The following is a 27,963-nucleotide window of genomic DNA, read 5'->3' as shown; positions in this document are numbered from 1 at the left end:
TTAGGGTGTGCCGGGCTTGCTGCAGCCACTGTCGTTAGTGTTTGTGGCTTGGGGGCAATCTGAGGCATCGCCCTCTGTGCAGGATTGCTCCACAAGGCGGAAGGCCTCCAGGAACTCATTGATGTCGATGTGGCCATCCTTGTTGAAGTCAATGCTCCGGGCAAGGTCACAGACGCAGTCATCTGTAATGTCAATGTTCATATGAGAGCTGAACAGCTTCCAAGTCTGCCTGAACTCGTCCAGTGAGATGAACCCTTAGCAGAGAGAGGAACTCATGTCAGTGAGTCAGTCTAATTTTCAATGTTCACTTCCTCTGACATTCTTGCAGGGACACCTGTTCCTTACCGTTGAACAGACAAAGATACCCAAGGCCTTGTATCTAGTTTAAACTCCCAAGGGGGTGGCACAAAACCAATGGATCACCAGTGGTTCTCAACTCGGAGCAGTTTTGCTTCCCTTCTTCTGGAGACATTTTTGATTGTCATGACGGGGGTGGTGGTGAGTGTTACTCGTATCTAGTACGTAAATGCCAGGGATGCTGCTAAATATCTTACAATACACAGGATGGACCCCAAAACAAAGAAATATTCAGGCCAACATGTCAATAGTGACACTCCTGAGAAACCACATGTTAAGTCATCCCAAACATATAATTTATTTTGCTTATTAAAAGCCTTTGGACCCATACACCTATGGTCAATTGATTTTTTTTTTTTACAAGGGTTCCAAGACCATTCAATGGGGAAAGAATTGTGTTTTCAACATATGGTAGTAGACAACTGCATATCCTCATGTAAAAGAATGAAGCTAAACCCCCTACCTTGCACTACCAACAAAAATTGACTCAAAATGAATCAAAGGCCTAATTGGAAGAGCTAAAAGTATAAAACTCTTAGAAAAAAAACATAGATGTAAGTCTCTGTGACCTTGGATTATGTCATGGTTTCTTAGATATGACACCAAAAACACAAACAACAAAAAAGATAAATTGGACTTTTTTTTTAATTAAAAAACTTTGTGCATCAAAGGAAACTACCAAGAAAGTGAAAAGACAATCTATAAAGTTGGAGAACATATTTGCAAATCATATATCTGATCATGGCATAGTATCTAGAACATATAAAGAACTCTCATAACTCAACAACAAAAAGAAGAATAACTCAATTAAAAGATGGGCAAAGGATCTGAATCGACATTTCTCCAGAGAATATATAAAAATTTCCAATAAGCACATGAAAAGATGCTCAATATCATTGGTTATTAAGGAAAAGCAAATCAAAACCATGAGATACTGCACACCCAGCAGGAATGGCTATAAAACAGGGTGGGGGTTGCAAGTGTTGGTGATGATAGGAGGATAAGGAGAAACTGGAGCCCTCAAACCTTGTCAATAGGATTCTGAAATGGTATAGCCACTGTAGAAAACAGTTTGGCAGTTCCTCAAAAAGCAAAACATAGTTTTATGATATGATTCAGCAATTGCACTCCTAGGAATACATCCAAGAGAATAAAAAAACATATGTTCACATAAAAAGTTGTACACAAATGTTCACAGCGTCATTATGCATAAAAGACAAAAAGTGGAAACCATCTAAATGTCTATCAACTGATGAATGGATAAACAAAATGTGGTGTATATATATCCATACAATGGAATATTAGCCAGCTATAAAGAGGAATAATGAACTAATACATGCTACAACATGGATGAACTGTGAATACATTACGCAAAGTAAAAGAAGCCAGACACCAAAGGCCATAATATTGTAGGATTCCATTTATACAAAATGTCCAGACTAGGCAAATCCTTAGAGACAGAAAGCAGACTAATGGGTGTCAGGGGCTGATGGAGAAGGGACAGGGATAGAGAGTGACTGCTAATGGGTCTGGGTTTCTTTTTAAGGTGATGAAATGTTCTATAATTGGATAGTAGTGATGCTTACACAACCTTTTGAATATACTAAGAACCAGTGAACTGAATGTTTTAAGTGAATAAATTATACGGTATGTGAATTATACCTAAAAATAGGTGGGAAGAGAGTAGTAACATTGAAAAAGGTCTTTGCACCACTGGGAGAACAGGGTGAGAGCATCCAAGACATCCCTGTATATTTTTTGGTATGTCCTGTAAATCTGTAGTTATTCCAAAATAAGGAGTTTAAAAAAGAATACTTCGGGAGTGAGATTGTAAAATTCTTTCTGCTCTAGGCACTCCTCATTACTTTATGGCTATTTTTGATACAACTATAAGGGACACCACATCTTCTAATCACAGTTTTTTCTATGAGAAGTTCTCATCCAGTTTGTCTGCATTCTCTGCCCTACCCCTCCTCTATATGGATTGCTCGTAGTGCCCAAATATTTTTCTAGTTTCTGCCATTTATTTATAAGCATAATCATTTACTTTGCTCCCGAAGTGCTCGAGTAGAGAGCTAAACGATCAGGAAGGAGACTGAAGGGTGGGAGGTAAAGTACGTATTTTGCGTCAGAAGTGATAGGCTAGTGAGTGTCTTCACCTGAATGATCACTGTCTATGATCCTAAAGATGGTCTCCAGGTTGGATCGGTTCCGATACAGTGTTTCCAGCAAACTTGACTGTATGTTCTGCAAAAGAAAATACATGTTCTTTCTATATCTTATGTTTAGGCTTGCCCTAATATATAATTAACCCACAATCGACCCTGACAATAAGATACGGTTGAAACAGACTGAAGAGATTTTATTCCCAACCCCTTCAGCCTACCAAATAATCTAAGGGTTTAAGAAGTACTTATAGACCATGATGAAAATGTTCTAAAACGGACCCTGGTAATGGCTGTATGTATCTGTGAATATATGAAAAACCACTGAATTGTACAGTTTGAATGGATGAATTGTATGGCACATGAATTATATTGAAATAAAGCCATTTTATTTTTTTTTTTTTTAAAGATTTTATTTATTTATTTGAGAGAGAGAGAGAGACAGTGAGAGAGGAACACAAGCAGGGGGGAGAGGGAGAGGCAGGCTTCCCGCGGAGCAGGGAGCCCGATGTGGGGCTCGATCCCAGGACCCTGGGACCATGACCTGAGCCGAAGGCAGACGCTTAACGACTGAGCCACCCAGGCGCCCCGAAATAAAGCCATTTTAAAAAGTACCTAGCCCAAGGCCTCACATACATTATACATTCATTAAGTGTTTACTGAATAAATCCTTTTTTTTTTTTTTTTTTTTTTTTTTTAGTGAGGGAAGCAGGATGGTGCCAGGGAAGTCAGACAGACCTGGGTTTGAGTCCCAGTTCTACAATCTAGAAGCTTGGTGAGCAGTGCCTCGTAGGTATAATGGTGCTGATAATACCATACTCTTGGGGTAGGTATTTTGAGGATAAATTGAGGCAACATATGTAAGTCACTTAACACAAAACCTGACATATAAAAACTCAACAAGTAGTTCCCTTTTCGCATCTATCGTCTTTTCTGGGTTCTCAATATCTGACTGTTTCTGATTCAAAGTTCTCCATCGGGAGCTTCATGGGCCCCAGTATGGCTTCATCCAGCATCTTCACACCATTACCTCATGGCTCAATTGTTCTTTGGCCAAGCCCTCCAGCCAGGACTTGTACTCCAGCGTGTTATCCATAGAACTGCTCACCAGCTGTGGCCTCAGCATCCGCCAGGGGAGTCCTAGACGCAGCACAGACTCCACGGCTTCTGCCCAGTCACTAAGGGAGATAAAACCTACAGCAACGAGATGATTTGTTGACTTGTCACTTGTAAGTCCAGTGTCCTGCCCCGCAGTGCAGACTTTTTTGTCCCAACATACTTCTTGCTGTCTGCAGGTAATAGAAATAATGGGCACTGTCACTATTTTTGTGGGTCCAGGTAGAGTTTGCTGGAAACTGGGGTTGCAAGATAAAATACAGGATGCCCAATTAAATAAGAATTTCAGAAAGACCACAAAGTATATGGCCCAAATATTGCATGGGACATAATTATATTTTAAAATTATTTGTTGTCTATCTATAATTCAAATTTAATTAGGCATCCTGTTTGTTTGTTTTTTAAGATTTTATTTATTTATTTGACAGAGACACAGCAAGAGAGGGAACACAAGCAGGGGGAGTGGGAGAGGGAGAAGCAGGCTCTCCGCTGAGCAGGGAGCCCGATGCGGGGCTCGATCCCAGGACCCCGGGATCATGACCTGAACCGAAGGCAGACGCTTAACGACTGAGCCACCCAGGCACCCCTAGGCATCCTGTTTTTGTTAAACATCCTGTTTTTGCTAAATCTGGCAACACTATTGAAAAGTCACATAACGCTCCTATAAAGAATATCCTAAAACTATATATATATAGCATTAGTTGTTGATACATATATGAACAGATATTGCTGTGAATTTATGATTGTTACTGCTATTTTCTAATAGGGCTATATATATGTGGTCAATGTCTATTAGACATTCTATTGAGTTGAACAAAGACAAAATTTCTAGCTTTGATTATAGAACACAGAATAGATATGTACACACTAAGCAAGAACAAGAAGCCAAATCATTGATCTTTTGCTAATTTTGGACATATGCTTGTAACCTCCCCCACTAGTTGCTTTTTGCTTAGTTCTGGCCTTGTCACCATCCCTTTCACTCCATTTCTTTTCACCATCTCCGTCTATATTTAGCTAAATTCACATTCTGTTAAAAGCTTGGAATTTTAGGGGCGCCTGAGTGGCTCAGTCGGTTAAGTGTATGCCTTCAGCTCAGGTCATGATCCTGGGGTCCTGGGACCGAGCCCCGCATTGGGCTCCCTGCTCCGTGGAAAGCCTGCTTCTCCCTCTGCCCTTCACCCTGCTTGTGCTCTCTCTCACTTTTTCTCTTTCTCTCAAATAAATAAATAAAATCTTTAAAAAATAAATAAAAGTTTGGAATTTTAAAATTTAGAAAAGATAACTGGAGCATTAAGTTGAATAAAATGAAGAAAGTAGTCAAAGATGTCCTTTGGTCATTAGTTCAATAAATATTGGTTTGATAACTTCTGCAACACAGTTTTTCTTGGCCAGCTTCCTTTTAGGAATATTTTCTTGCTTGGTCTCACCGGTTCTTTTTGTTTTTGTTTTTCTTTTTTAAAAAAGATTTTATTTATTTATTTGACAGAGAGAGGCACAGCGAGAGAGGGAACACAAGCAGGGGGAGTGGGAGAGGGAGAAGCAGGCTTCCTGTGGAGCAGGGAGCCCGATGCGGGGCTCGATCCCAGGACCCTGGGATCATGACCTGAGCCGAGGGCAGACGCTTAACGACTGAGCCACCCAGGCACCCCATGGTCTCACCGGTCTTATCTGCATCATGCTTCTTAAATTCACCAAGAAGATGGGAGGAATGAGCAAATAACTTTTCCCGCAGAGATCTCAGAGCTGACTCCTCTACTCTGCTAATCCTGGGACAGGAGATGAAAATAAACATTTTTAAGAAGTTAACATAGAGGAAATCGCCATGGGTTTGTTTTTCTTACCACACTCCTCTCTCTCTCTTAACATCTCAACCTCCCTAGAGCTCAGTTTGGGGGAGGAGAGCTCAGTTTTTGAAGGAAAACCTCCATCTCCTATTTCTCCCACTTCTCCCTGCTGGGTACAAACAGGACCTGCCCCTGTCCTTCCCAGTGCCGGATAGTGGTTACAGAAAAGTTCTGGAAAAAGACCACCTTTATGGTAAAGTTATCCTACTGTACTGCACCTCAATTTCCCCATCTGCAAAAGAGGGATAAAAATGGTACCGACCAAGAAAAAAAAAAAAAAGGAAAGAAAGAAAGAAACACGGTACCTACCTCATAGGATTATTGTGAAGATTAAAAAAGTAAATTCATATAAAGCACTTAGAAGAAAGCCCAGCACATTGAAAGCACTCAGTAAATAGTATCTGTTATCCTACTCATATGCTTTCCTTATAATTTATTATTATGTTAAATATGCACAAGGCAAGATTTATGAATAATGAAATAACACTAATTTAGTTTTTTCGTTCTTATTGGATCAAAAGAGTAATGCTGGGCACAGCACTAGGCCCAAAGTAAGTGTTCAAATATGCGGAGTTGAATGAATAAAAAGATAAAAAGGGATAAAGGTAAAGAAAAAAAGAGATAAAGGTAAATCTATACTTTGTCCTGCCTCATTGAGGAACCAGCCATTCTGTAAGTGATGACCAGATAACCTATCTTTTCCCACACTAACAGTTCCACACACACATGTGCACACACATACACAGAGTTTCAATCATGTTTGATGAAAATCTTCCTTGCAGTTTAAGGTATTTAGCGTAATAGTCCTTAAGTGGGCTCCATAGACCTCCTAGGAGAGTGTGAACTGCCTAAAACTCATCCTTAAATGTATGGGTATGTGAGTGTATTTGCTTTTTCTGGAGGGAGTTCATTGTTTCATCAAAGGTTAGAAGAAGTATGGGACTCCCTGGGGCATCTGGGTGGCTCAGTCAGTTAAGCGTCCAACCCTTGGTTTTGGCTCAGGTCATGATCTCAGGGTTGTGTGATCGAGCCCCACATCAGTCTCTGCACTCAACGGGGAGTCTGCTAGAGATTCTCTTCCTCTCCCTCTGCCCCTCCCCTGCTTGCGCATGCTCCCTCTCCAATAAAAAAATAAGCAAATCTTAAAAAAAAAAAGTATGGGACTCCCTCTCCCCGCCAAAGTTTACAAACCATTGGTTTGGCAAAGCATTTAAACTATCTTCTGTTATGTTGTTGTCATCCATCATTATCATGCAGGGATGTAGTATGGTGATGCTCTCAGGAGCTGTCTAGATGTACAAGGCTCTCTGTTTCTACATCAAGCAGCAAATGGTGAACACTAACTAAATGCAGGTCTCTCCATGGATTATCTCAGTCCTCCAATACCCACTGAGGTAGGTCCGATTATTATGCCCATTACAAAGTAACTAATCCAAGGTCAGATAGCTAATAAGGGGCGGGACCAGCAATCAATCTTGACAGCTGAATTCTAGGCAAGCTAACCTATTATTGTGAGGTGTGGATGTGAACCAAAAGTAAATGGATGCCGAATGAGGCCTCTTCTAAGAAAAACATGATCTTGAGTTTATGGACACTGAGCCATCAATTATGGATGGTCAGGGACATTTCCCCCTTACTTCTGCTCCAGGGAGTTGAAGTTGTTGGACAAGTGATTTCTGGGTAAATTAGGTGATGTTTACTTGCTTTCATACAATCAATGAATATTTCAAAGAGCTCTTACAACACCTAAATCCCATGGAATCGGGCATTCCAGTTGCCCGGGGCCTACCTCTGAGACTGTGGTGGTGAGGCTGCGGTGAGCCTAGGGTGGCTGAGTTTTGGTCAAGCTCCCCTGGTTGATGCCTCTGCACAGTAGGTTTGACTATCACTTAATGAGTTTAAATTCTCATATGAAACTTCTTCTTGAGTGATGCTGGCCTTGATTTTTTAATAACTTGAGGGTTTAATAACGCTTGATAGTTAATAACTCAAGAGTGATTTAAAATAAGGCACTTTTATAGCACTCACACAAGGCAGATGTTAAATATTAATGTGTTCTCTTTCCACTGGGTTTATGTTAACTTTGTTTTGATTTCTAATTAGTCCATCTGATAATTAAAGAAGCTTGTTCAGGAGCACTAAAACTGCATCTGTTAGCAGCTTATGTACTCTGAGACCATCTTCTTGGTGGGAGGCAGGACTGCAAGTCTGTGAAGGGTGTGATTTCTGAGATAAGACTGCCTGGCTCAGGCTTGCCTTCACCATGTGTTAGCTGTGGGACCATGAACCAGCTGATTTAACCTGTGTTCCTTGATGATCTCCTCTATAAAACTGAAATTCGTATGTATTTCATAAGTTCATTGTGAGACAATACATATAAATTCTTTATAATAGCACTTAGTGGGTGGTAAGCTCTCAGCTAAGGTTAGAACTCAGAATCATCTCAACAGAAGCCATGTAAGTAATATTACACACTTCCTTCCCAGGAAGAAAAGGGCACCGTCAACAAATGTGTGGACTGAAACCCATCTGTCAAATCCCTAGAAAACAAAGAAACTTTGTCTGTGGCTTATGGGGCAAAACAAACTCTTTAAGGATGAGAAAAAATGTAAGAGTGACCCTGGAAAGACTCAGTGGCCTGGTATATGGACTTTACCCAAGATGCTCCCACTGAGAATAACTTCTGGAGGAAGCAAATTTGTTGCTTCCATTAATGGTGGGTAGGTACAGATCTTAAAGTGTATGGAGGAGAAGAAACAGGACCTACATTCTCCTATTGTAGACCTTATTGCTGACATAGCTAAATTTTGTTGTTGTTGTTTTTGTTGTTTTAAGTAGGCTCCATGCCCAGCGTGGAGCCCAATGTGGGGCTTGAACTCACAACTCTGAGAGCAAGACCTGAGCTGAGGTCGAGTCGGACGCTTAACCGACTGAGCCACCCAGGTGCCCCACACATTATGAATTCTCACTTAGAATTTGGATAAATGTAATGATGCTGGACATTTTGAAGTTTCTACAAACATCATAATTCTGTTTTTCTGAAAATCGTTCATTAAAAAGTCTTGCCTTTGCCTCATAGTCAGCATGTGGGTTGCCTTGTTAGCTTGATACTGCACGATGTATGGAGTCAAGGCCGGCCCCAGCTTGACGTAGGCACCTCTGTTACTGCCAACTTCATAGTAGTTGGAGGCAGAAAAAATGGTTAACACCTACATCAGAACAGAGAGAGAAAAGCATTCAGGTTCACTGAAGAACTCAAGAACTCTTCACCCTCCTCGACCCCACCCATGGATCTTTTCAATTTTTAAAGTCATCAATGCTAGTAAGGCAGGAGTTGTGATTCAAGCAGTAACAACTTGAATTCTGATGGGATATCCATAACATGATATCTTTTTTTTTTAAGATTTTATTTATTTATTTATTTATTTATTTATTTATTTATTTATTTATCTGAGAGAGAGTGAGCGCGAGAGGGAGAACACCAGTGGGGAGGGGCAGAGGCAGAGGGAGAAGCAGACTCCCTGCTGAGCCGGGAGCCCGACAGGAGCCTGGAGCCCAGGACTCCCAGGATCACGACTTGAGCTGAAGGCAGACGCTCAACCGACTGAGCCACCTGGGCGTCCCACAACACGGTTTCTTCACATTTTTATCTCAAGGACAACAGCAGGGGTCAGACAAAACACTTCATTTGGTTCAACTTAGAGGCAAGCTGGATCGGATAAGTTGGGAAGGCCATTATAATCGGTACACCAGTTGCGAAAGCTGGTGTGAGGCCTCACTGCGGAGCTTCCTACAGAGAACTGTGTCTTCTAAGATGTTCTGTGAAAAAAGTTTCCACACTGTCGGTACATCGGGAAAAGGTAGACACTGCATCTCTTCTTGGAGATTTACAAGGAATACAGGAAACTAAAGGTCTCGGAAGTCCTGCAGTAGACAAACTTGTATTAACCAAACGTTTCTTAGATTAGTTGATCTCACTTTTTGTTCCCCCCGCATGGAAACCTGTTATTCTCCTGAAGAGTTAGTTTTCCTGGCAATACTCTCATCCTAGCGGCACTGGGCTAGGCAAACGTTGTAGGATTAAGATGTGCAAAGATGAGTCAGGACATTAAATATGCTCCTGAGAAGACAATCCTGAATCCCTGCTGGGGCGCAGTGCAGAAATCCTGTCACCCCGTAGTGATGTGACTTAAGGAATGGAGATGTGGCTGGGAAAACCCCAGGCCATATTTCTGTCCTCAAGATGGGACAATATCTGCCCCTCTGTTCTCCTCTCAGGGCACTGCTGAGTGGTGGCAGCAATCAAATTTTGAGCTTTAAAGAGGCTGTGAAGGGCGCCTGGGTGGCTCACTTGGTTAAGCATCTGCATTCGGCTCAGGTCATGATCCCAGGGTCCTGGGATCAAGCCCCTCGACAGGTTCCCTGCTCAGTGGGGAGCCTGCTTCTCCCTCTGCCCTTCCCCCACTCACGTGCGTGCGCACGCGCGCGCTCTCTTTCAAATAAATAAAAATAAAATCTTTAAAAATAAAATACATTAACATACTTAATCTCAGGAAACCCTCAACAACTGAGGGTTCCTGGAGTGGAGGGCGGTGGGAGGGATGGGGTGGCTGGGTGATGGACATGGGGGAGGGTATGTGCTCTGGTGAGCGCTATGAATTGTGTAAGGCTGATGAATCACAGACTTGTACCCCTGAAACAAATAATACATTATATGTTAATTTAAAAAATGTGAAAAAAAGAATAGAAAAATAAAATTTAATATTTTTATTCTTTAAAAAAAAAAAATAACATACTTTGAAAACATTTGCCATAAATAAATAAATAAATAAATAGGCTGTGAAAGTCAAGGATCAGTGACTATAAAGGACCTAGCTGCCTTGAGCAAGTGGGAGAACAAACACAAGGCGCAGTTGACTGTGAGCAACCAAGCGCCTGAGCTCGTCCAGGCTGGGAGGAGTGGTCCGGACCACCCCCGCGCCACTGCGGCCCGGCGCCCACCTTGCGGCTGTGGCAGAACTCGTAGCCCTCAGGTTTGCACTCATGGGAGCGGATCAGGAACTGCAGGTTGTATTTCTGTAGCAACTGTTCTGTCACATTAGGTCCAAAATAACAGCCTCCTCCTCGAACGGTGTTAGCCTTGCAACCCTCCTGGGCCATGGGATCACTCCACAGGATATCGACCACCTGGAGAGACCAAGAGATGGATTATTTCCTAAAATCTAGACAGATATGCAGAGTCATTCCTATGAAAAGAGGAAGAGAAGGAGGCGGAGTAAATAGCAGAGGAGGAGAGGAAGAAGAGCATACGAGTATTTGCATAAGTGAATAATTTTCCATGTGATCAATATTTGACATATGCTTTTATATTTTTTAAAGATTTTATTTATTTATTTGACAGAGAGACAGGGAGAGCGCAAGCTGGCGGAGAGGCAGAGGGAGAGGGAGAAGCAGGCTCCCCACTGAGCAGGGAGCCTGACTCAGGGCTTGATCCCAGGACCCTGGGATCATGACCTGAGCTGAAGGCACTTAACTGACTGAGCCACTCAGGTGCCCTGACATATGCTTATATTTTGAACACCTGAGGTTCCAGAATTTTTTATTACTCACAGAAGGAGCATGTGTATATGTGCATATTGTTTGACAAGCATGTTACCCACTTTGTTGGAAATAAATCTTATATGACAGCTCAACATGTAAACCAGATAAAAAGGGAGCTGCTCTGGGAGAAATCTTCAGTTAGCCCCAGTGCTCCAGGCTCCTGGACATTTGCCCCAAAGAGAAGGCAGAAGTTATGGGACTGGCAACATGATCTCTCATGCAGTGTTCACAACGCCCCGGCTGTGGTCCTGGGAAAGTGCAATCAAATGTTTCAGTTCTTCAAGTAATTTCAGCATTTTTAAAAGAATTTGCAGAAGAGCTGAACAACTTTTCCAGCAATTCAGGTTCTATCCTTTTGTTACTACTCAGGAAAACACTGATGGCCAATCTTCTATAATTTACATGAAATAATCAGGTTGTTGACACCCAATACTTTCTAAACGTACTTTTGAGGGGGAAAAGTGCATTTGATTTGTAAATATTGGAACACTATTATTGAGTCATGTTTTGCAAAAGGAGAGATTTGCATTTATTTTAAAATTTCCACTCTACATTGCTGCTGAAGCCCAGGATCGATAGCTCAGGGAGAATGTAACGGAAACCCAGTATCTATCTCTCTGAGGTGTCTAGCCTCAGAGTCAGCTGCGACTCCTTTTTCTCAGCACCCTCCATCCAATCAATCCGCAAGTTCTGCTAATTTTAGCTCTTAGCTAATTCTGCATTCTCTCCTTTTCTTTATTGGATAAACCATAAAAAAACCTGCCAGGGTTATAGTCAGAAATGGCTGAACACCAGCAACTTCCCATAGGGCTACTAACTCCGCGGCGCAAGCTCACCACGTGGATCTCCCGCACGGATTATAAGCGCCCCTGCCACAGCCTTGTCCCGGCAGAATGTGCGCACCGGGCGGCTGCCAGGGTCCTATCTAGGCGAACACTGTGAGTGCCTACTCTGTATTCATTCTCCTTCTTCCTTCCTGCTACCAGAACTCTGATGGGGAGTTTGGGGTGGCAATGGGCATCGCTGAACGCTTGCTTTCCCAGTCTCCCTCGCAGCGAGGGGCGGCTCTATGACACACTTCGGGAGATTCTGGAAAAGCCTTTAGTTGCCTAATAACAGAGGCCCACAGAAGCTGCTGACCTAACCCATTTGGCCTTGAGCTACATAGTCGTCTTTCTGACACATTAAAAACAAAACATCACGGAATAGCATCCAGTAAGTCCTGGCTTACCTTCCCACCCCAATGAGGCTAGGTCACTAAACCAAGTTTACTCAGGCAACAGAGCCCACCGGCCACAGCCGACCGACCTCTACGAAACTCTAAAATATGTGAGTTATTAGGCAAATACTAATATCCTTCTGGGCTGTTCTAACCCCAGGGGGAGAGGGAAAGGGGGTGGGAAAAAATCCCCTGAATTCACAGGGAGAGAAGAGATTCGTTCTGTTTAAAAGCCCCTCCCGAAGACAGCCAAATGCCAGGGAGCAGCCCCTGGCCACCCCCACCTGCTTCCACTCCTCCGGAGTGGGCTCGGGCGGCTCGTCGGCGTCCGAGTCGGCTTCTGGCGTGACGAGCAGCGGCTCCCCCTGCGCCCGGCTCCCCGGGAAGCCTGCCTGCTGCCGGCCCCTGTCCAGCTCCAGGTCGCCGGAGCGCCGCACCCGCCGGGCCAGTTCCTCCGCGTCGGCCGGGCCGCTGCAGGGGATGCTGGAGGAGCGGCCGGCGCGGGGCGCCCCGCAGGAGACCAGGCGCAGGGGCGAAGCGGGGAGAGAGCGGCTCTGGGGCAGAAACCACGGGGTGGGTCGCCCCGCGCAGCTCGGCGGGGTGGCCTTCTCCTGCGTCGTCGCCGGTTTCCCGTTCTCCTTCCTCGTTTTGCGCCTCAGGGTGGAGACGATCTAAAAACGGCCAGAGAAGACACAGATGGCGGCAGGAAACCCGAGGTGGTTTCTTGAGTAGCCCCTCTAGGTCAGCGCGCTCACTAGCGCTGGTCCTGCCCCCCCTCCCCGCGCAGGATGAGCACAGGGCTGGCGAGGAAGCCTCTAGAAACGGTCAGGGCAGTTGGATACTGCTGTGATATTCAAGCACGTGATCCGTGGGCTTAAATTTTTTTGTTTGTATTTCATTTTTCTTGTACTTCATATATGTTGTATTTTACAAAAGTTCTGATGTGTGACAAACTGGACATTTATAAAACCTGATCCTCTGCCACAGGTAATTGGAGAAATCCTAAGCAAAACCACTGTTCCCTCTAGGAGCCTAGTGAATTGTAGACAAGGATGGGAAAGGGCACGTCTCAGGAAGGTGAGCCTGTATGGACTTTCCTGTTGTTAAACCGGGTGCTAAAACAAAGGAGAAGATATGCAGCTTGTGGTTAAACTATGTTGGAATAGGAAACACTTGTTGCTTTGCCGTGGGAGAGGCAGGACTTCGTGGCATCTCACAGGAAGTGCTATTTTACCTGTTGAGGAAGGGGAAGAGCACCTCTTTTCAGCCTGGACCTAATTGGAAAGGGAATCTTTTGGCCAAAGAGACTGAGTATGGTCCCTGTCACTGACTCAGAGGCATCATGGTACTGGGACCAGGCTGACGATAGAGTCACAAGCTGGAAGAATTCTGATCATGGGAAAGAGAAGGGTCAGGCCACAGAGCACAGCTGTGGCACCCAGCCCCCATTCCTGGCGTGCCTGAGTGCCACAGTGGAAACCGAGGCACACAACATTGGAAGGGTATCAACGACAGAGGTCTGACGCACAGCGGGAACTCTCTGCAAGCGCATAATCAAAGAATGAGAAGAAGAATCGATTTCTGCAAATCGATGTAAGGACTGTGATCCAAGGAAGCCATGTCTTGGTGTGGACTGGCTTAGGGCAAGGACAAAGGACACTCAGAGAGGGTCAGCAGAACCTGAATGATGTTTCAAGAGGAATCCAGATTGAATAGAACAGAACAGAGGTGTTCTCTAACTTTGGACAAGCTCTAATGACTTCCTAGGCAGCTTAGCCCGGGGCATAGAGGCCACCAAACGTGAATGGAGTGGTAACCCCCTCCTTCTCTCCTTGTTGCAACTCAGAGTGAGGGCCGGACCAGGTAACTGGTAACCTTTCCATCCTCAGGTAACTTTAAGGATGTTATTATCTGCCCTCAAGAGACATCCCTAACTTTGATTTTTAAGGAGAATAACAGCATTAATATGTATTGCGCCCTTTGTAAATAGATGTTATGCTGGGCACTTAACATGAATTCATTGATACCCTCAGGCCACCGCTATGAGACTGCATCCTCATTTATGGTTTTACACGAATTGATTGATTAGCCCTCACACCCTGTGAGATAGCATCCTCATTTATAGTACAGATGAGAAACGTGAGGCACAGAGTTACTAGAACATTACCAGGACTGAATCCAGATATCTGACTCCGGGGCTCCTACTCTTGTGTTTCCCGCCCAAGTGATCCCAGGACTTGGTACAGATGGCTATATCACCCCTCCCCAGAGCTTTGCAAACCAACTATTGGGAAGTTAGCTTTTTGCTAAGCTACGGAAGATAAACTGTTCTTTAGCATTCTTTCCCAAAGTCCCTACTTCTCCTGTATATATTAAATGTGATTCTTCCCATGATTCTTCCCATTAAATGTGAATCTGCTTTATCGTGACTTGCTGTCTCTACCTCCAGACATAGATACAGCAAAACAGAATATTTGAATTAAAAAAAAAAGTGAGGTGCCAGACATCATGCAGAATTGACAAAAGAAATACTAAGAGCTAGTTTTAGGTCCCTTTGGGCCCCTCCTCCTCCATTAAGAACATGAAGGGGTTGAGATTATGGAGAAGCAGAGAGGGGATTTATAATGAGCATTTTTGAAAATGTTGCAGGTGCCCCCCCTTCCACCTCTGCTAAGGAGTTATCCTTTTCCCTTTCCAACACTGAGTTTGTGGGTGCAGGGACACATATCTCGTCTTTCAGTCACCAGACCACAAGGGGCCAGAGCCAGACCTTGATATATAGGACTTGAATCCAGAAACCTTGGACTGGATGCAATTATGGGATGAGACCTGAGTGTAGACTCCATTGGAGAGGGGATAAGCATGGTTCTACACGTGGCAAGCAGGATGTGCATAGAAATTTGGGGAGCAACAGGGACAGATCAAGGCAGAGTGTGGCCACCCAACATCTGTCTACTCTTCCTCCTTAGAAATAGAAACCCAGATTCTTACAGATACCACGTGGAATGAAGAATACACTTTCCAATCTGCCTTTCGGCTAAATGTTAACATGTGACAACATTCTGAACAGAAATAGGAACAAAAATTTTGTGTACACCTGAGTGTCCTTAAAGGGAAGAAACATGCCTTTCTTCTACACTGCTAGAACATGGTCGTGACGGTTTGGGCTCAGGTAGCCATGCTGGGTCATGATGCAGCATGGGGGAGCAACAAGAAAGCAGGAAACTCGGTCCCTAGTGACTTCGTGGTGTTACTCCCCCAGCCCTGGACTATTGGCTTCCAGTGCTTATTTACAGAAAGGAAGAGATAATCATTAAGCCATTGTTATTTGAAGTTTTCTGTCACTTCAGCCAAATGTAGTTCATACCATTTCCACTTGCTGAGTACAAATTTTGTAAGGCATGTGTACACACATTTTCATTTAATCCTCACAACATCTAGGATACAGTCACTCCTATTCCTATTGTATAGATTCAGAAACTGAAGTTATAATAAATAACTTTTTCAAGGTAATATTCTATAAGTAGCAGAAACAGAATTTCTATCCATTTGTCTCCAACTTCATGGGTCATGGCATAACCACTCACCACACCTACTCAAGGGAAAAAGAACATATTTCCCTACTTCAGTATCTGTGTGGCAAACTACCACTCCCCCAAATCTAGTTTCCCCTTCTTTGCCATAGGAATGGAAACCCCAACTTTTGTACCATGCATGTGGCCAACCAGAGAGAAGACTGCATTTCCAGCCTCCCTTCCAGCAAGGTGTGATCATGGAACTATTTTCTCAACAATGGGAGGAGAGCAGAAGAGAGGTATACAACTTCTTCCCTGTATCTTTAAAGGGCAGGAATATTCTTCCCCCGCTTCCTTCCTCTCTCCTATTGCTTGGAATACAGATGTGGTGGCAAGCCACCTTGGCCTATACAGATGAGGGCATGGGAAAGACATCCTAAGGATGGCAGAGTAACAAGACATAAGAAGGCTTGGTTCTTGGAAAACCTTGTAAAACGAAGCTGCTGTACCAGCATGTTCCAAGACTCAAACCAGGGTCAGTCTGATTCTAAAGCCATGCTCTTTCATTTATGTCTCATATAACACAGACTTAGATTAGTTAGAGTTGCCCAAAGCACACTGGCTTGTGAAGTAATGAGTTCTCTGTCTTTGGAACTGCTCAGCCGAATGTTGTCAAGGATATTGCAGTAGGGACTCCTGTGTTTTGGAAGGGGTAGTTGGAGTACAGAAGCCATAGGACACCATTCAAGCATAAGAGTCTGTGATTAAAATAGAATCTTTGTTTTCTAAATTTTTACTTCCAAAGTGAAACAGAAAACAGAGATGTGTGGATATTGGAGCTTAATGCATTCTGTCTCTCACCCCCTCCTCCTGCCGGTTCTTGTAAATCCCCTGAGGGAGGCACCATCTCTGGTTATCTCTGCATCTCCCCTACCACTTTCCCTGCACAAAGTAAGCCCTTTAAACACAGTTGTTGAGTTTAATTCGAAATTGATCTTCATCTTCCTATCTGCCGATTGCCTCGTCCCTGCATGAAGTAGCCTCTCAATATGCATTTGTTGAGTTTAACTGAGTTATTTGAGAAATAAAGGCTCTTCACATACAGTGATTGAGGGGTATTTATTAGAATCGTCTAGATCAGGGATGGCAAACAGATGGCTCTCGCTGCCACTCCCCACTATAATGTCTATAGCAAACATCACTAATGGATCATAGTGTACTTGCGCCTTGCCCCCAGACGTGGAATCTTAATCCTTCTCCTTTTAATGATTTAATGGCTTCTTTAATGATTTAATGGCGTCCCCTGGAGTCAGCATGCAAGATGACATTTATTTTATGCTGCCAGTGAAACTGGGTTAAATTATTATCAACTGGGTTATTATTATTAACTGGATTAAATTATGGTGAAATATGCAATATTTCATTACTCAGTCAGTACCTTGTGCCTGTCTAGTTTAGCCAAAAGCTCCAGGTCGGTCATGTCTGACACTCCGCCATGAAGAATCAGGACTTTCTCATCAACAAGAGTGGCCAGAGGAAGCCAACAGAAAACATCTTGCAGTATTTTTAGTATTTTCTTGCCATGTATCTGGAAAATGATATTAAGAAGCTATTAAGTTTCCAATGATACACTCAACTTATCTGAATTAAGAGAAACTTTTACTTTTATTTATTTTTTTAAAAGATTTTATTTATTTAATTGGCAAAGAGAGAGGTACAGCGAGAGGGGGAGCAGGAAAGGGAACACAAGCAGGGGGAATGGGAGAGGGAGAAGCAGGCTTCCCGCTGAGCAAGGAGCCCGGTGCGGGGCTCGATCCTAGGACCCTGGGATCATGACCTGAGCCGAAGGCAGACGCTTAACCAACTGAGCCACCCAGGCTCCCCTGGAGTACATATTCTTAAGGAAAGAACAGACATCACTCTAACATAACACTATGGGCAGACACAAAAAGGGACATATTCTATAATTCTACCCAGGATCATGACCTGAGCTGAAGGCAGATGCTTAAGGACTGAGCCACCCAGGAGCCCAAAATTTTTAAAGGTAGCATACCTTATATTTATGCATCACTTCCTTGGTAAAGCCATATCTAGATTTAGAAGCAAAAATAGATATTAAATTTAGTGACAAGAGTTATGATATAACTGAATTTTTATAAAAATTCATATTCTATATACATATACATATACTTATATAGAAAAGAGACTGAGGAATAATTGCCAAAATGTTTACAATTATAGCATTATCTCAGTTCAAGAAATTATGGGATATTTTTATTTTCTTCCTTTTGCTTATCTGTATTTCTTACCTTTTCTAAAGAGTATGGGTATGTGAAAAAAAATTAATGGTTTTATTAGGAGTAGGATAATGTGTAAGTTTTAAGGAAATATTTTAAATGTCAGACATTGTGTATTCCTTTATACAACTGGAAAACTACTTTTATTTTTTTTTAAGATTTTATTTATTTACTTGTCAGAGAGAGAGCACAAGCAGGGGGAGCGGCAGCAAAGCAGGCAGAAAGAGAAGCAGGCTCCCCGCTGAGCAAGAAGCCCAATGCGGGACTCGATCCCAGGACCCTGGGATCATGACTTGAGCCAAAGGCAGACACTTAACTGACTGAGCCACCCAAGCATCCGGATAACTACTTTTAAAATGCACCTAACAAATCAGAAGCTCTGACAAAATAACTTCTTACAATCACAGGTAAACATCAAATACCCAGCATGTTTAGTTTGTTACCGTAAGTTCACCATATAGTCCTCATGGTTTCCTCGGTTAAGATGGAACTCTTTTGGGTAAACCAACATGAAGGCGAAAAGAACCATCAGGATCTCTACTGAATCCTTCCCTCGATCCACAAAGTCACCATTGAAGACGTAGGCCTTCTCTGGTGACGGGAGGCCATTCTTCCCAACAAGACAAGTCCGAGAAGCAGCAACAAAGGAAGGGAACAGGAAATCAGGTTGAGCCACTGTGTATTTGACAGTTAATGTCAGATCAAAAAATTCTGTGCTTTCTGGCTCTCCTCCAAACATGAATTGTCAAGAAAAGATGCAAGTATTTTTTTATTGGTCTTCTATTTCCTTTCTAGCCAGGCTGAGGTTATGACATGCTCATCAAAATAGTGCTTTATACAAAGCTGGAGTCTTGCCATGTGGTATGTGCAAAGGAAACCAAACTTGTGATCCAAAGGCCAATTTTAAGTTCTGGCCAAAATATCTTTTTTTTTTTTTTTAAGATTTATTCATTTATTTCAAAGAGAGAGAGAGAGCACACCCGTGAACTGGGGCGGGGGGCAAGGGAGAGGGAGAAAGAGAATCTTAAGCAGACTCCCCACTGAGTGCAGAGCCCAACGTGGGGCTCAATCCCATGACCCAGAGATCATGACCTGAGCCAAAATCAAGAGTCGGACACTCAGCCTACCGAGTCACCCAGGTGCCCCTGGCCCAATATCTTTAGTAATAACAGCAATAGCTGTCAGATTTCTCAGGATTAAACAAGACAATAAGTGGGAAAATGCTTTGGGAAGCACAGTATATATAAAGTAACTTTACATTAATAGGACATTCATATATGTTGTTACATGTTCTATATTTTATAACTAAAAACAGGAAAATAGCTTTCAGGTGCTTTGATAATCAACAATTTTCTTTATTTGGAAAAAAGGAAATCAATCACTAAATAATGATTCCTTTTCTTTATTAACCTCAGATTTTTAAAACAGTTTACAAAAATATACTAAAATATAATACAGTGCTATCTTTTATATTATGTATTTGCTACTATGTAATTTTTAATAATTTAAAATAATATTTTAAAAAATCCAAGCAATGGTTAAGCATTTGTTTAATAGATACTGCATCTGAACTTCTAGAATAAGCCTCAGAGCAAGACAGGATCTTAAACATTCATACCTTATAAAATATAAATATTAAGTCATCCAGCTGGCCATGTAAGTCTCCTAATAAAGATAGAAAAAGAATATCAGTTTCTGTTGGTCCTTACCACTGTGTCTCATTTTTACTGTAAAAAGGGAAATACCCAGAAAAATCTGACCAAGTGATGGTAACTCATTTTTCCATATGTAAGATAGAGATAAATATTAATTTCCCTTTTGCAGGGATAGTTAATATTGAAAGCAGAAAACATAGTATTCGTTTTCTACATGATTATCATAAATAGTAAAGGAAGCAAAGATAGGACAGAATAGTGCAGGGTTGCCAACTCCAGTGAGAACTGGAGAGATTCTGCCCCACCCAAAGTAGGAAGCTGCTATTCACTTATGGGCTCCTGCTGGGAGATTTTTCAAGAGATGTTGGAAATCTGGATTTTAATATGAAATCCTCCAATTTTCAAACGTTGGAAATTAATTTTAAAAATTTAAGAACATTCCAGGCCAAGCAAGACCCATCTGCAGTTTGCGTGTGGCCCTCGAGGTGCCAGTTTACGATCCTTGGCATCTTACAGTCTGCATTGCCCTACGACATGGGACATCAGTCCGTAGCAGATGTGTCAACATCACTGAAAACATCAGGATGTGGAAAGAATCATGATTGACAGGATTTCTCTCTGGCAGAAGACCATCTGTGGGTGGAAGGAATCATTTGCTGGGCCATTAGCGCCTGCTCAAGTAACAACAAATAAACTGTCTTCTGACAAAGGAGGATCTGGCTCTTTGCAGGGATTTTGCTCTGAATGGAGATCGTGAGGGAGGGGGCAAATCTGAATTGTCTGGGAAAATAGAGCAGAGGCTGGGCCCTCTTGCCCAGTAGCCCTTCTTGGCACTGCCTCTATTTCAGTGAACGTGGCGTGAATGCATGAGCGCTGTCAGCGTGCATCCCATCTCCGGCCAGCCGGCCTCTAATCTCCCCATCCCAGGAGCTCTCTTGTTTGCATCTAGCACGTGGCGCCATCTCTGACCGGCTCTTACCGCACACAGTGACCTCCTCGCTGTAACAGGTGGAGACACGGTTGATGTTTGGCAGTTGCACCAGGTGTTTCCTGGTTTCGTGCAAAAGATTCAAGACGTAGCGAGCATGGAGCTGCTACTAGGAGGAAGAGGAGGGAGAAACAAAGCAACACTGATATTCCTGCAGCAAAATGGGCCTCGCCTTTACTGCTTAATGACTGACCCCAATCACCCAAGACCCCAAGACTGACCCTAGTAAACTGCCCCTGGGACCCAATGCATGAATCCTCTCTTTTTCACCCATCTTCTGCTCTCATTTCTGCTTTTCATCGTCACCAAATATTGAACTAATTTCCTCTTTCCTATCAACTCGATGAAAGCTTTCCTTGCCTTTTCCTTGGGAGAGATGCATGCTTGTCTCAGCGAGGTGTGAGTTAAGTGCACGCATGTTGATGGTACTGAGTGATCCTTGACATTACAGGGGAAACCATCCCAACTCCTCCTGCAATGAATTCTCTTCATATGGAAGAAAGAAAGGGCTGGAAGCCGGCATAGAACCAAAATCTGACCACTTCTCACACCTCTGCCTCTACCACCAGGGTTTCAAACCACTGTCGCCTTTTGCCTGGACCGTGGCAGGACCTTGACTGGTCTCCCTGCTTCAGCCCTTGCTCCCTACCCTCTATTCAGAAAACAGAATGATTATTTTAAAAAGTAAGCCAGATTATATCATTTCTATGCCAATGTCTCCCTATCTCTTTGAGAAGAATAGGAGTCCAACCACCCTCCCCTCTGCCTCCATCCCCTACACTCTTCTCTGACCCCCTCCTCACCAGCAACAGTGGCCTTCCTGAGGTCCCATGACACTAACCCCCTAAGTCCAGGGCTGCTCCTTTTGGGTTGGGTCTGGCCTCCCTCTACATCCTACATGGAGTTGTTGGGGACGCAGGGGCCCCAGAGTGAGCTTACTTGTTTCAGTCTGAAAGCTTCCACCAGGGCAGTCGCGTGGTCAGGAAGAAGTGGGAAGGAGAGACGTGGCCCTGTGTAGCTGTCCGGGACCTCTATAGATTCATAGTCACTGAGTTTCTCCATCTCAGCGTCCTGGGGGAATGTCTTCTCAGTGAACATGCGGTTCAGGAAGTCTCCTGGTCAGGACAGAGAGGGAAGGCCAGCTTGTGATCAGATGGGCAGTCCACGGGCAGCACGAACAGTCTTCCCCTGGACCATGCTTGACGTGGAGTGGGCCAGTCTGGTGTCGGCTCCAACACCAGGGAGGAGAAAGGAATGGGAGAGTGACAACAGATTAAGGTGGACAGGGGAAGAGGTTATGCTTTTATGTCAATGCCATTTTATTTTATTTTAAAAGATTGCAATGTGTCAGACTTAGAATGAACAGAAATTTAGGAGCCCGAGGCTTGTAAGCAGGAGGAAAGGGAAAAGCCTTGGTGGAAAAAAGAAAAAGCTCACAGGCATTTTGGTGCACTGTGAGTGTGGCAGAAGCCATGAGACCTTCCAGGGCCCTTCAGGCAAGGGCCCACCGCCAGCCTCCTCATCTCTGGCCCGGGAGCTCGGCAGGCCGATACTGTGGAATTAACAACTTTTCGGATCCACCCGGCCAGCGGCCTTTAACCAGTGAGCCTCAGGAGTTGACATATGAAGGCTCCAGTGCCCTGCCTTCAGTGGGATCATTCCAAAGCGTGGGTTTTGCACTGTTTCCCAGGCACACTGAGTTGCTAGCTTAGTAACACAACCCCCCCTTTAATGGCGGCTTTCCGTTCCCTGAATTCCTTCCCCACTCCCTCCCCACCCCCCACTGTTCCCTGCATTTATTCCTTACACCCAAATTCTTGTCTCTAGGTGTGCTCCTGGGAGAACTCAGAAGCTGCCATTGATTTGTCAGCCTCCTTGCTCGTTCCCTGGCTGTCACCGGATCTACGCTTCCTCTGCCGCCCCGCTCCGTCTGACATCTACGACCCTGAGATAGGAGGATGTGCTGTATGGCAGCTCGTACTCACGCTCATGGTTGCTGCTGGGGGTAAAGTGATCCACAAGGTAGCTGAAGAAGTCATGGAGCTGAAGAAGAACCAGAGACTCGGCTTTAGAGATGAGTGCCAAGAGAACCAGGAGGGGTCCAGATCCGCCGCGCCCGCTCCGGGCACCTGGGCCGTGCTGCCCCTGGGCTGGAAGGCAGAGCTCTGGGTGACTCCGCCCCCCATCCCGCCGCACCTTGACCTGGTCTTGCTGTCCCGCATACTCTATCGACTGGAAGATGCGCCAGGTGCAATGCCGCCTCATCTCCAGCCGGGCCGCATAGCGTCGGTACCATCTCTGGATGAGGGTTGCTGCCCTGAAGGCTGTGACAGGGACGGAGAAGCAAGCCTGTGAGCCGGGACTCCCCGGGCTGAGGGGGGGGGGGGGGGGGGGGGTAGGCGAAGGGCACCTCTCCTACCTTAAAGTGGGGGCAAGATGGGCAAAGCGCCAGCCATTGCCACCGGTAGGAAGGATTTGCCTTACCACCGGCTGGGGTGCTCTTTTCCCCCTTCCCACCCCCACCCCCCTTCATTCTTACCTCGTCGTTATGCTACTATCACTGGAGGTTTACTGGAATTCCTACTTTTTGCTGAAAACACTATGGGTAGAGCTGGAAAGGTGGATTGCCAGGATTCTCAAGAAATGCAACCTGGAAAGGTGGCAAGCGGGAGGCATCCTTGGAGAGTGGGACGATGCAGGGGTAGCAGGTGGGAGGACATTGTGACATTGTAGCAACAGACTGGCTATCAGGCGTCCTGGGTTCTAGGCCTGGAAATGCCCTCATCGGCTGTGTGGCTTCCCAGGAGTTTTACCTTCCTGGGCCTCAATGTCCCCATCTGGAAAGGGGGATGAACTAGAGGACTGGGGAAAACAAACAACAGACACACAGATGACCGCCTAGAATGTCAGGTGGCGGTAAGTGCTTGCTGGGCTGTGCGCTTGCTATCCCCAGACTTGTGATGGCCCTGCGGGCTGTCAGTGTCCCCATCACCATACTTGGGTGACCGCACTGGCCATCCGATCTGCGGGTGGCCTTTGGGCCTCTCCTTCTGCCGGGACCTGTGCTGGGTGGCTGCGTCCACAGGGTGACAGGAGGAGGCTTACTTCTTCCCATGACCTTTATCACCTGTAGTCAAGGACCACGGCCAGAGAAGAGAGCCGCTTCGCATAAATAACGAGGTTCTTCTTAAGCTCCTGGGCCTGACTGTGCCACTGGTGATGAATGGGGTATTGGTGGATAAAGCGGGATTAAAAAGGAAACCCTGCAGGTTAATTCAGGTCAACCTCGTGAACAATAGGCAGATTGATTTAATATATTTAGCCTGCATTAGAGAGCTAATAGAACTCTGGCTGATTTCCCTAAGAGGAAAGTCGCTGGTGGAGTGGGAAAAGAGAACCAGGGAGGAACTTAAGCAAAGCTGAATGTGATTTCCTATGACAAAAAATGTCAAACTGTAGCTGTCTCTCAAAGGCACTTACCAAATGCTAAGTGACGAGGCTGAAGCTCTACGGCTGACGTCTGTAGACCCGTGTTCAGAACAGTGAATGCAATGTCCGGAGTAAGTGCTACAGACCTTGTAGAAACTGACGGGAAGCACAGATAGCTGGACCTCGCCCTAGGCCTGCAGCGTTAGACTCTCTACAGGGAACCCGGGGGCCTTCAGGTCTCACAAGCTCCCCACCCGGTTCTTATGTGCCGTGAAGGGTAAGCAATCCTGAGGAGTATCGGGGCCACGGAGGTTCTGTGAAAATGTTGTTTGCTGCTAACACCTTGCTTCAACATTTCAAGGCGAGTGCTGCCAGCTAGCCATGTTCCTTCCTCAGGGCCGAGAGAGCAGGCAATGCCTCTTTCCTACCTTTTCCCCCACCCAGTCTTGCCAGTGGTTACCTTTAACTGAGACAGGGGCTGTGAGGGGCAGGGCGGTGCTCTAAGACCCTCTACCCCCTCCTTCCCAACAGCACAATCTAACACGCCTGGGTTCCTCTTGTCCCAGCTTCGTGCGCACTACATGCGGGACTACAAGTTACAAATGTGCCTGGAGGTTAAAACGTCACGTTAAGAACAAGGCGACTGCATGGACAGGGAAAGACCGAGGGGCCCCAGGGCACCAGATAGCAAATAAAGGGCTGTCTTGGCAGTATAGCCTCCTGGAGGGCCTGGCTGGTGTGGTCAGTAGAGCATGCGACTCTTCTCTCTCTCTCTCTCTCTCTCTCTCTCTCTTTTAAGTAGGCTCCACGCCCAGTGTGGGGCTTGAATGCACAACCTGAGATCAAAAGCCTCATGCTCCCCCAACTGAGATAGCCAGATACCCCTAGAGCTTGCAACTCTTGATCTCAGGGGTGTGAGTTTGAGCTCCACGTTGGGTGTTGAGATTACTTTAAAAATAAAATCTTTAGGGGCGCCTGGGTGGCTCAGTCAGTTAAGCGTCTGCCTTCGGGTCCCGGGGTCCTGGGATCGAATCCCAGGTCAGGCTCCCTGCTCGGCGGGAAGCCTGCTTCTCCCTCTCCTGCTCCCCCTGCTTGTGTTCCAGCTCTCACTAGCTCTCTCTCTGTCTAATAAATAAATAAAATCTTAAAAAAAAAGCAAAAATAAAAACAAAAGCCTCCAGCCCCAGCCACCCAGAGAATCATGGACAAACCACCCAGCTGGACCCTTTGCAAATTCCAGACCCACAAAATCACGAGCAGATAAAACGGTTGTCTTAAGCCACTAAGTTTTGGGATAGTTTGTTATGCAGCAATAGATACTTGGAACAGGAATTATATAAATGCTTTACAAAGTTATAAAACAGATTTAAAGCAAAATGAAAAATAATTCTATCCCCAAAGATTAAAAGCAAAAGTTTAGGGGTGCCTGGGTGGCTCAGTCAGTTTAAGCTTCCAACTCTTGATTTTGGCTCAGGTAATAATCTCAGAGTGGTGAGAATGAGCCCGGTGTCTGTCTCCATGCTGAGCATTGAGCCTGCTTAAGACTCTTTCTCTCCCTCTCCCTTTTCCCCTCCCCCACAACTCACACATGCTCTCTCTCTCTCTCTATCCAAAAAACCCAAAGGTTAAACAAGTGAAACTAACCTTATGTAAGTTGGAAACACAGAATAGAGTTACTTTAAATGACTTGAGAATTCAGTAATTTGTACATCCCTAGTGGACATATCCAAAGGACAAAAAGAACTACAAAGAAATCTTAAAGAATTTTCAGTAATCACATTGTTTATAATAGTATTGTTACTGTTCTGAAACTATTATTTATATATGGTAGGATAGAGTAAATAATAATAGTGTAAATAACAGTGTCATTAGGGAAAAAGATTTTTTTTTTAAAGATTTTATTTACTCATTTGAGACACAGAGATACAGAGAGAGAGAGAGTATGAGCAGGGGGAGAGGCAGAGGGAGAGGGAGAAGCAGGCTCCCCACTGAGCCAGGAGCCCGATATGGGGCTGGATCCCAGGACCCTGAGATCATGACCCGAGCTGAAGGCAGATGCTTAACATCTGAGCCACCCAGGCGCCCCGGGAAAAAGATTTTTAATGAAGAGATAGATATATCAAGTCTGTTAAGTAAAAATATTGGGTTCCTAAATATAAATTGGTCATGGTGAGTTTTTTTCTCTAAATAATACATGTTTTCTGGATCTGTTCACTGAAAAGGGATAGAAAGGTGGAGGCCAACCAGGAAGCAACGAATACCCCACACCCTAAAGAAGTAGCTACTCTGGGGACAAAAAGGTACAAGATGACCCTGCGACATATTGTCAAGCTAGACAGCAAGGAAGCTTACAGAGATGCTGAAGCCCATGTAAACAAGGTGTAGTCACTATTCCCCTTGCTTTTCTCCTACAGACCTTTGGCTACCTCTCCTCAGCCTCCTTTGCTGACTCATCCTCTTCCACCTGATGCTTAAGCCCCAGAGTCCTTCATGGCTCTGTCCTAGGCCCTGGTCTCTGATTTGTCTTTACTCTCCCTCTAGGGTACTTCAGGGACCCATGGCCTCAATCACCACATAACATTCTGATGCCTTCCAATGCATATCTCTCCAGCCCAACCTCACCTCCAAAATGCAGATGTGAATATGCACCCACCTTCTCAGTCCTTCTACCTGCATGTCTCACAGACACCTCAACCCCAGCAAGTATGAACTCATCATCTTCCCTCTAGTCAGAATTGGTTCTCCTCCACTATCTTTATGTCAGTAATTGGCAATAATTCCTGCCCAGTCTTGCTAGCCAGAAAACTGGAAGTCATTCTTGATCCGTCCTTCTCCCTCACCCCATACATCTACTCAGTTGGATCCTGTCAGTTGGATCTCCTGAATATTGTTGGAATTCACCCTCTTCTATCCCTGCTGCCAACAACTCTGGACCAAGGTATCATCATCTCTTGTTTAGATGACTTCAGTAGCTTCTGGACTGTTTCTTCTTCTAGTCTTACTCCCTCTGATCCCTTCTTCACAGAAGCCGGAGGTCTTTTAAATGTGTATATCTTACTATCAACGCCCTATTTTGAATTCTTCAGTGGTCCTTCATGCCTTTAGGATAAAGTTTAAAATCCTATAGATGCTGAGTGATCTGGGCTCTGCCTACCTTGGCAGCCTCATGTCATGCCATCCTCCCTCTCGTTCATGTCAGACCATTCAGTTCCTCGAATATGACTCACTCCTTTCTACCTCATGACCCTTGTACATACTGAACCCTCTACCTGAAATGCTCTTTCATCTGCTTGTTGCCCAATTTTATTTCATTCACTTGTGCATGTATAATTTGGGATAACCCCTAGTGGACAACACTGACTCCTCAGCACACTTTAACTCAGTCAAATATAGTTCGCCAGCTCCTAAGATGTTCAGCTGACATTCTGGTGGTTTCCTCATAAGGAGGAGAAGCTGGTTTTCAGGAGTTGCCTGAGGAGAAATATAATGGTTTCCTTCTTCCATTCTAAGAAGCCCCTCTCTATGCAATGTAGGCTTTGGCATACCTAGAGCAAGTTTGGGAGATGGGAAACACATACCTTTCTCTGCATTCTGGAAAGCAAAGTGATGTTGCGTTGAGGTACCGCTTCCCATAGTGTAGGTACAAGGTTTCTGCAGGACACAGATAGAAGGTCAGAGGGAGAGCAAGTTGTTTGCTGACAAAAGGAAGAGGGAATCTGAAAGAAGGGAATTCAGGCAGAGTATTAGTTAGGTAGACCAAGTTATCTATGGACC

General features: G+C 44.6%; 1 protein-coding gene across 1 annotated transcript; it reads right to left on the bottom strand.

Annotated features, from left to right (window-relative positions):
* On the bottom strand, window positions 1-27,822 carry PPEF2 (protein phosphatase with EF-hand domain 2). Its single transcript, XM_021702289.1, has 16 exons — window positions 27,768-27,822; window positions 22,957-23,084; window positions 22,746-22,803; window positions 21,700-21,875; window positions 20,752-20,866; window positions 19,736-19,782; window positions 18,561-18,727; window positions 17,874-17,910; window positions 17,259-17,408; window positions 12,590-12,976; window positions 10,487-10,672; window positions 8,552-8,694; window positions 5,301-5,407; window positions 3,553-3,716; window positions 2,517-2,604; window positions 1-254 (listed from the first exon to the last, which is right to left on the bottom strand). Exons 1-16 carry the CDS (start codon window positions 27,820-27,822, stop codon window positions 1-3), a joined length of 2,262 nt encoding a protein of 753 aa, XP_021557964.1.
* Window positions 27,823-27,963: the final 141 nt, after the last annotated feature.

Source organism: Neomonachus schauinslandi, chromosome 2 (genome assembly GCF_002201575.2).
Source record: "Neomonachus schauinslandi chromosome 2, ASM220157v2, whole genome shotgun sequence".
In the NCBI taxonomy this organism is placed as follows: domain Eukaryota; kingdom Metazoa; phylum Chordata; class Mammalia; order Carnivora; family Phocidae; genus Neomonachus; species Neomonachus schauinslandi.
This window is presented reverse-complemented; position numbering and strand designations above follow the sequence as displayed.